General features: G+C 32.3%; 1 protein-coding gene across 2 annotated transcripts in view; it reads left to right on the top strand.

The window, feature by feature from the left end:
* Positions 1–8,604: 8,604 nt before the first annotated feature.
* The window catches only part of Cad96Ca (tyrosine kinase receptor Cad96Ca), a 153,310-nt gene continuing 151,485 nt past the window's right edge, over positions 8,605–10,429 (top strand). For both annotated transcript variants that reach the window (XM_014431629.3, XM_067047342.1), the window contains exon 1: positions 8,605–8,878. In XM_014431629.3, coding sequence (XP_014287115.1) covers positions 8,864–8,878 — 15 coding nt within the window. In that variant the 5' untranslated portion in view covers positions 8,605–8,863. The remainder of the gene's footprint in view (positions 8,879–10,429) is intronic.

Genomic DNA, 10,429 nt, shown 5'->3' on the forward strand with positions numbered 1-10,429 from the left:
ATTTTGGGCTGCAGCAAAACGACCAACTACTTCAGCACAAGAAAAAATTAAATTTTTCATGACAGTACTGTTACACTATGTATGGCGCAATAGTGATGAAGCAGTTGTCATACAGTAGTGTTGTAACTGTCCCACTGTTTATAACTACTGAATATAACTAATTCAATCCATCTGAATTTTTTCAATACCATATCCATATTACAGATGTGTGATATATATATAATTTTTGAGTTGTGTGATTATACATGCATTTAGGCTCAATAACTGCTCATATTTTTCATTATTCTACAAAAAAACAAAAAAAAAAAAAGAAAAGATTTTTATATAATTATTTCTATTGTACCTAAACCCCTTCCTAGTTATTCCTGACATTCGAGGGGGGTTATTAAAGGTAGCTAAACTATTCGAAACAGCGCCGCCATAGTTCTCAGATTGCTAAGACCTGCCTCTCAGTCTCCTGAACCACGGACGGCCCTATATCCCCATTGTACTATCAATTGGTATATAATTATTCCCATTGTATTATCTATTAGTATATAATTATTCCCATTGTAGTATCGATTGATATATAATTATTCGCATTGTATTATCGATTGGTATATAATTATTCGCATTGTATTATCGATTCGTATATAATTATTCGCATTGTATTATCAATTAGTATATAATTATTCGCATTGAATATATCGATAGGTATATAATTATACCCATATTACTATCGAATGGTAGATAATTAACCCGATGTTACTATCGTTTGTTATATAATTAACCCTATTTTCGATTGGTATACAAATATTTCTATTGAACTATAATACAATATCGAAATGAGTAACCTAGCAAAAATCGTTAAATATACCTATCAACAAATATATATCATAATTATTTATTGAGCAACTTCGTTTTTCACATCTTAAAACCATTTAAACAGAAATTTCCACAGAAATCTAAAAATTAAATTTTAGAGCTAAAAAAAAAAAAATGCTTATCGTATTTTGCTATTTTGAATTCATATAAAAGAAATGCCAGAATTAAGCCATAAACCACTTAGAAACGGTATTGTATGTCATAATAGAATTAAAAATTGCAGATTTAATGCTAATATTACAAAATGAGTTTAAGTCTATTAAGTAAAAATGAGTTTCCACCAGCGGAGTGATGATCACCTTCCTGCCTTTCTTCAGAAGGTTGTTGAGTGGGACGAGGTACTCAGCCATTTCTGAAACAAATCTCCGGTAATAATTTAATGTTCCCAGCAACCTCCGAACTCCCTTCACATCCCTAGGCTCTGTCATCTTCCCTATAGCTGCGACTTTCTCTGCGTCGGGTTTAACTCCTACCCTGGAAATCGTGTGGCACAAAAAAATTATTTGCTCCTGCCACAACGATGATTTATCTGCCGATAATTTGAGCCCAAATTGCCTGATTCTCTGGAATACGCTGTGTAGATGTTGCACGTGTTCGTCTTCATTTTTACTGAATACTACCAGATCATCCATATAGATCTGACAAACAGATTCGTCAATTCCTCTTAAAAATTCGTCCATAAGGCGCTGAAAAGTTATGGGAGCATTTTTGAGTCCAAACGGCATTCTTATAAATTCGTAGTGGCCCCTCTCGAAAGTGAATGGCGTCTTATATTGATCCTTAGGGTTCATTTTAATCTGATGATATCCGGCCTTCAAGTCTAATGTGCTGAATACCGTTGACCCACTCAGCCTGTCCAAAATATCTTCAAATCTGGGGATCGGATACTTCTCGTCTATAGTATTCTCGTTGAGCTTCCTATAATCTATCACTACCCTGTACATTTCGTTAATTTCACCAGGCGCGCTCTTCTTTTTTACCGCCCACAATGGACTATTGTACGGGGATGTACTGTCAATAATTATTCCCTGGCGTTTTAAACTTTGAAGCTCTTCCCTGATGTGGTGACGTAGCGCCTGCGGGTATCTCCTCTCTTTCACATAAGTGACCTTGTCTTGTTTCAGTGTGATCTCATGTACCGTCCTCCCTGTTGCCCCGAACTTGTCTCCTTCTTTAAAAAAAAATCTTCATATTCCCTCTTAAGCCTCTGCCTCCAGTTCTCGGCCTGATTAATTGCTCCGACCCGTGCGCCCCCAGTTTTCTCCTGTCGATGACATTTGTACATTTTACCCCCCAACATAATTCTCCAATTTCCCTTGATATTCTTAACCCAAACACCCACCTTTCCTAGCAGGTCATACCCTACAATCACTTTGTATTCCCTCGGTATACTCTCAAGTTCTCTCTACTAAATCCCCACCGGGTCAAACTTATCTCTACCTCCTCCTCTACCACCCTGGGTGATTAAATTACAATGAAATTTCTGAATTTTGAGTATCCTATCTCCATCACACAGCTTTTGCAAGGTTTCTTGGCACATGATGGTGTTGGAACTGCCGGTGTCCACCAGGCACCTCACTCCAGCTCTCTCTATTATAGGCAGACCGCACGCTCTTTTCTCTCACATTATAATTCAGCAGTGTGCGGTCGCTTCTCCGCTGACAACCCCTTCTGATGTCTCGCGTCTTCCTCTCTCCAGTCCCTCGTCTCCATTCTCCTCCGTTCCCTCGCTTCCATCCTCTTGTTTCTACCTTCTCCTTTAGACTACCTCGGTTCCTTAGCTCCTCGACTTCTTCTTCGGTCTCTGATGCTCCTGATGCTTGCGTAGATTCTTCTGAAGATCTACTGAACCTACGGTGGCTTCTCCGTATCTGTTGGGCGTTGATCTCCATTGGTTCGCCCCGGCCCTCATCTCTTCTTCGTTACAAATATGGGCACTGTTTGGCAATGTGCCCCTCATTGCCACATTCAAAGCACCTCGTGCGCGGGCAATGCGCCACTAAATCTCCAATTTTACCACATCCGTGACACTTGCGGTCCTCCCGCCGACTATTGTTTCTATGTTTAACTAGGCTTCTTCTATTTTCTTGGTCCATAGCTCCCTCTCTTAAATTTTCTTGCGCACCTTTCATTATATTTATTTCTTTATTTACATGAACCCTATGCTTATTTTTTTTTTATTATATATTTTGTATAATCCTTACCTCTACAATATTATTTTTTTTCTTCTATTAGTATCAATCAACTACTATTTACTTAATTTATTACTATGTATATTTCCGAATTTGTTTATTATTATTTTCATTTTATTTTTATGTTTCTCTGAAGTAAAATCATTATCTCGTTTTGTTTTACAAGCACTAATGAAGACCAGAAATTCAGGTCTAAAAGTCAGTACAAATAAATAGTTTTTGTTTATTTATGTATCTTTGCTGGCTACACCTCCCGACCATATTCTTCTCATGTCAATGCACGGTAACAATTGACGACCCAAATTAGATTTTACATGGCTAATAAAAATAATAAATGGAACAGATACAAATCTGAAACTATAAGTGGGTTCCATCCCCTGCATGCAGGATATTGCATGAATGATTACCCCGAAAAATGTTTTATGATTGATTAAAATAATGAATTTTTGAATCAAATAAAAAATAGATATATACAAATAATATTCGATGATCGATCAAGTTATTTATTCCTTCCATTAAAATTAATTTACCAAAGAAGACTCAAAATATTACATACTTGTTTCACTCAATAAAATTACATATCTCTTAAACCAACAACGAGATAACATTATAAAATAACAGTTATATCCCTTCATGACAGCAATAAATTATGGTTTATCTAAAAACTTATCAAGGTCGTAATATATGTTGGCATCCTATATGAATAAATTGGAAGACTATATTAAATTTTACAACTTTTTTTACTTATGGGACACTTTTGTAAATATTTCTACATAGCTAGTGGTGCGTTATTACACTAGATGATGTACATAAACAGATCATAACATTTACGTAAAAAAAAAAAAAACTTTAGCAAAATATATTAAAAACATTTTTTTTTTTAATATTTATTTATTGCTATTTACAACTGTACATTATAATACATTTGGTAAATATGTAGTATGTTTCATATACACTTGAAAATCTTGGGAAGGAACCACCCATTGGTGGTAGTTCAAACATTAATTTAAACTAGAAGATCCCGTGGTCATCTTCTTTTCAGACGCCTCGGAGGATTATCAGGGATTGTTAAGGATGAAAGATTAAGAATTAATGGGTTAGGATGGCTTAGGAGTTTGGAATAAAAAGACGCATATCTGTTTTGGGTCAAATCTGCAACGAATGGATGTTAAGGTCTTTATGAATGAGTTTATTTGTGACGTAATAAGGATCATCAAGGATTTTATGATCTAAGTTAAATTGGAGTGTGACAGGAGTGTAGAGAAACTACCCATTGGTAGCACTCTAATGACATTTTACATTAGCTGGTCTAGTGGCCATCTTCTTTTCAGCCGCCTTGGAGGATTGTCAGGAATGGAAGAGGATGCAAGATTAGAAACAAGGGGGTTTGAGTGGTTAGAGAGTTTATAATGGAATGAGTGATATCTGGTTCGAGCTAGATCGGTTACAAAGAGAATATTAAGGTCTTTATGTATGATTTTATTTGTGGCAATGTAAGGAGCATTGAGGATTTTACGAAGGATTTTGGATTGTAAGAAGGTTTAGTGGAATCCCAAAGCTCAACTCCATATGTCCAGATTGGCCTTATTACAGTCATGTAGATCAGTCTTTTGTAATGTGTTGGAAGTTTAGACAGTTTGTCTAGTAAGTGCTGTAATAGTCGAAATAAGAGTAACATCATTAAATGAAACTGTAGGGCAGTCAGTAGGTTTAAAGGGTAAAGATGATTTGATGTGATTTGTTGGAATTTGGGATTAGAGATTTTGGGATACGATTAATGGGTTATTATTGACAGCGAGCACACATGTGTCATCGGCATATGTGGTGAGGATAGTGTTAGGATTGGTTGGAATGTCAGCTGTATAGTCGGTGTTGAGGATGGGACCAAGGATACTACCTTGAGGAACACCAGCGGACTGAGAATAGAGGGATGAACAGACTCGATCAAAAGCCTGTTCTACATTGAAAAAGACTCCCGCGCTTAAAAACATTAACATTTATTTATTTTAAAATGTTTCAATTGCTTGATCCATTTAAACTGAAGCAAAAAAACAATGAATGGAATATGGTCCGGGTGCGGTCAAAAAAACTCAAATAGTAAATAATTATACAATTTTTATTGAGCCAACATTTCGCCCCACGTTTTGTAGTGGTGAAATCGATACAGAATAATAAAAGCTTCATTCACATAAATAAATCCCCCTCCATTGGGAGGTAAGAGTCTGGTTTATAAACAATTTATAAATTCTCCACTTCTTCATTGATTAAAATATGATTTTATCAGATTCCATCCGCCCCTTTCGCTCATGTATATGCAAACTTATCTTCCTTGATACATATTTACTTTGATAAATTTCATACAATTCGGCTAGTTTAATTGATCTATATACATGAAAGACGTTCTCTACGATTTTGAAAATTAATATCTCGAAAAGTATATAGGATATACACAATAAGATTTTATGAGGAGATGATGAGGGAGTGCGGGTCAGCAAAGATACTCAAAAAGCAAAATTTATTTATTTACGCCTACGTTTCGACCTGAATTTCCTGTCTACATCAGGCCCATTCTCTCAGAGGAGGGTGAAAGTTCTTTACATAGATCTATTGAACTGTTGGAATACTCAAATTTTATAAATTTATTATTTTTCAAGAAAACGAGAGACAATACACTGTAAAAAAACAACATAATAATATAAAAATACATAAATCCGTTTACATTGATTTAAAATATAATAATAATTTGGCTTAAATTAAATCAAATATTTTCTATGCTGAATTTAAACACTTGGCTATAAGTAACAATTTACATTAAGTTCTTTATTACTTTACTCCATAGATCCCTATTCAAGGCCACATTAGTCCACCAGTCTCCTACTATTTGAACAATCTCATCTTACCATCTTCCTTTCCTTCTCTAGTGTTCCGTAGGTATCCACCCAATTATATTTTAGACCACGTTCTTGTTTCAATTCAGGTCCACCATCCATTTCAATTAAGTGCTTCTTTTGTTAGTTTTTAGCATTAGTTCTAGATTGTACCTTTTTGTAGCTGAAAAAATAAATAAAAACTCTAAGCATTATTTAACAATGGTTTACAATAAAAATTAATTATTTATTAAGCTAGTTGATTGTTAGTATATATGATTCTAGGTAGAATACAAAGGTTCACAACATAAAAAATAAGTTTGAGCCTTATTAGCCCAGAAAACATAATTTTCTGTTATTGCATGGTATCTATCTCCACATTGGACCAAAAAACATAACTACATCGGCATATGATTATTGTTATATATCATTTAACTAATTATGAAATTTATTAATTACCTTTAGTTATTATGTATTTTTTACAGTGTATTGTCTCTCGTTTTCTTGAAAAAAATAAATTTATAAAATTTGAGTAATTCAAAAAATAGTTCTATGAAAAGACCTTTCACCCTCATCTTTTGAGATTGGGCCTGATGTAGGTCAGAAATTCAGATCGAAACGTAGGATAAATAAGCTTTGGTTTTTGTGTATCTTTGCTGACCCGCACTCCCTCATCATCTTCTCCTCATAAAATCTTATTGTATACTTTTCGAGGTATTAATTTTCAAAGTATAGAAAACGTCTTTCATACAGATCAGTTAAACTTGCCGAATTATATAATTTTTTTTAAAGTAAATATGTATCAAGGAAGATACGTTTACACATACATGAGTAAATGCGGTGAATAGAGTCTGATAAAATCGATAAGGGACCATCAAAGTACCAAACAAAAAAAAGGTGGAAGTGAACAAACAGAAACCTGAACGCAAATTTGAAAACATACTAGGAATCATATCAGTTAGGTCAAAAACGTAAAGTATTACTGAAAATGTTGGGATATTTGACATATCATAATTTTTTTTTAAAATGTTCAGAACTTAAATAGAAATAAGAAATTCCTGAAAACGATATACATTCTCTTCTATGATTATCCAGAGATCTATTATTAAGAATAATAAAATAAATATGATAAAAAAAATATTACAAGCACATAGATCAGTTTACACAAGTGTGTGTGTTACTTTTTTTAATGTGATAAAAAGAGAGGAGAGCCGTGTTTGAAATATTAATAACAAGAAAAATACTGACGCACATTATGAAACAAGTGTATTAAATGAAGTTTAATAAAATTGATAGCGGAAATTTTCAATCTCTGTGAACTTGGCCCATATTCTCTAAATTCCTCCAGAATAATTAAAAAAATGTTTGTTGTTCAACAGGAATTTCTTATAAAATGATTGATAGCTCTGGAACTCTTATAATGGATACCAGAGGAATTTTTAATTTTCACCACTCAAACATTATTGGAAGAAAGTTTTGTCATTTTTCGGAATTTCTTTTGAAAGTTCTGATAGCTCCCCCTTCTTAAGAGCCTTAACTGTTATCCTTAACAACCTAAGTAGTAAATTTGATATTAAAAGTTTTATAGGATGTCAAATTTCCACAAAACGTAAAGTTAGCTCTTATCTTTGAATGATATTTTTCATGTCTAAAAGACAAAACTATTTATTAAAGTAACTGAGAACACTAGAACTTCTAGAGTGGCAACCAGAACTCTGAAAGATGTATTAGAGAGAGAGGCCAACTTCGCAGTTGTCCATTTTTTTAATCTCCAACATTACTCCAAATCTGGACTAAATCAGATGGGCCGTTTTTTAAAAATAGGTGTTTTAAGAACCAATTTCGCAGTTGTAAGCAAAAAGAAATTTGACAGAATCTAATTAAATCGATATGGAACCAAATTGATATTACTCTGCAAAATTTCTGAAAAAAACAACAAAAAATCATCAAATTGCATTAATGGTTCGATCTATTACAATATAAATTGTTTCGTTTCCACCTTGAATTCAAAGCTTAACTACTTTCTGTAGTGAGGAAGCAAAATTGACTTCTTACTTTTTAAATTTAGTTGTGAATGAGGATAAGATGGTTGGGGGGAGCGGTCAGTGAAGAACAAAATTAAATAATAATTTTAATTTAATTTTATATCAGTTATGAATTGATGAGTACGTTGTGTGTTGTAGCAACTCAATGTATTTGGGTAGCATGGCCAAATAAAGCATTTTTATCTTGATTTTTAATAAAATTCATTTTGTAATATACTTTCATGTGTATTTAATTTTTTGTTCTTTCCTCATTTTTAATTTTAATATTACTTTTCTCTTACAGCCTTTGTCTTCTTATTATACTTAGTCCATGCATTTTCTTTCAACACTATTTATGTAACTACAATGTTAGTTATGTTTTTTATGATTCTGTAATTCTTCTTATTGATATAATTCTTCTTCTTATTGAAATTCTGGCCGTGACATCATTTTAAATTTTACCGTGCAAATTAAACTAAAAAAAATTTTAAAAAGGAGAAATTATAATAGAACTAAGCTCAATAAATACTTTTTTGATCTATCAAAACTTTCATCTGTACATGAGAAAAGATAGTGATGTAGAGGTGGGATAACTTTCTCCCGAGGTCCTCAGCCTCCTTCAGCGGCCGGTAGGTGGCGGGGCAAAAGCAAGCAAGATGGCCGCCTCATCTCGATAGTATAGTTCTCATCTTCATTGCGTTCGGTTCAGTGTGGTGTAATTCTCCTGTGTTGTCTCGTTTCCCCTGTGCTATTCCTATTATCAGTTCCTCTACCTCTTGATACATCTATTAGTGTACAAAAGAAAGTTCATCCGAAGAAGAATCGCCGGAGACTTCGACAGTGGATATGCAAGAGAACTCTGTCCAGTGATCCATGTAGGTCATTATGTACCTGTTCTTCTTCTTCCTCGCATCCTATGGAGTCATCCAAGGTGGGTACCTTAACCTTCTTTATTTTATACTTTAGATGTTAGGTTTAACAGTTTTACGTTTCCTCTTCCGCCAGTACAGTTGGACTAACGGTATCACTTCACCTCGCTCTACTAACTTTCATTCAACATAATACTGTCATATATTTATCATTTTATGGTATCAATACTTCTCAAGGTATTTAGATCAGTAATATAAATTATTTTTAATAAATACCTCAGTTAAAATTAGAAAATTACAATAATCAATCTCGTATCATTATAATAGTGTATCGTTATGATACAAATTTGTATTGTTTTTCGTTACCAAACACAAAAAAACATGTTGCTTTTGTCTAAATTTTGTACTTCTAGTGACAGCAGATTTAAAATGAATACAACAATCAGTGCCGTCAATTAACGAAAACTGAGTAATATTATGTAAGTTTAAGGAAATAACTTTCTTTCTACATAATACTGTAATATAGTTATAATTTTATGCTATCAATACTTGTAAACGTATTTAGATCAGTAAGATAAATTATTTTTAATAAATAACTCAGTTATTTGATTTTATTGACAGTTGTTTTCAATTATAAAAAATAAATTAAACTACAAAATATTCAACTATAGAAAATTCGAGTTATCATATGAAAAAATAGTTTAAAATTTTATTTATTTCAATATAAATTTTTACTATTCCCCGTTGAAAAAAAAAATTGCTGTAGTCAGAATTTTATACTTTTCGTTACAACAGATTTAAAATCATCACAACAATCGATTCCATGTAATATTTTGTACTTTTAAGGAAATAATTATTATTACTATTTTGTTAACCAATCACTATAAATATTACATTTTATTCAACAAGTGAAATTTTTCATTCCCTGGTAAGCAATGAATGTTTTTTTTATTTGAATCGTTGAATTATTTTAAACAATTTTGAAATAAACACTAAAAATAATTCTGACAACTTTTATCTATTTATTTTTACAACTTACAAAAATTTATTTTTAATTTAGATATATCTCTTTTGTATTTATTAAACTGATTACCTTAAGACTTCAGATATTGAATTAATAATTACATGAATGGTCATGTCAAGGTAATTGATAAAAAAAAATAAAATAATTTGGCTTTAACTTGGAATATGGCCTGAAAGTGAAAAAACAAATTGTACAACAGACTTACTTAAAGATTCGCCTGGCAAATTTTGACAAAATAACTGTCTAAAGAAGGATTTTTTGTTTATGAAAAATATATATTAATTTTTTCATCTATTTTTCTCTTTTTTGAGGGAGGGGGTAGAAGGATTTTTTCATTAGTTACCTTTTCTTAAATTATTATATGTACATGTGTCGTATTATTATACCGTATTATTATATATCGTTTTGTATATTGGTTGATTAATTGTTTGAAATTGTTATTAACCTTGACACAGTTTGTTTTTGAGACTTCACGTAAGCTTACAAAATGAATAGGGCTTCATTTTGTATGAGGTTTCATGTAAGTTAAGTATATCGCTATAAATAAATAGTACATACTAGGTTATGTACCTGTATATATATATATATG

This window comes from Halyomorpha halys, unplaced genomic scaffold (genome assembly GCF_000696795.3).
Source record: "Halyomorpha halys isolate HHAL.00 unplaced genomic scaffold, Hhal_1.1 Scaffold39.1, whole genome shotgun sequence".
Lineage (NCBI taxonomy): Eukaryota > Metazoa > Arthropoda > Insecta > Hemiptera > Pentatomidae > Halyomorpha > Halyomorpha halys.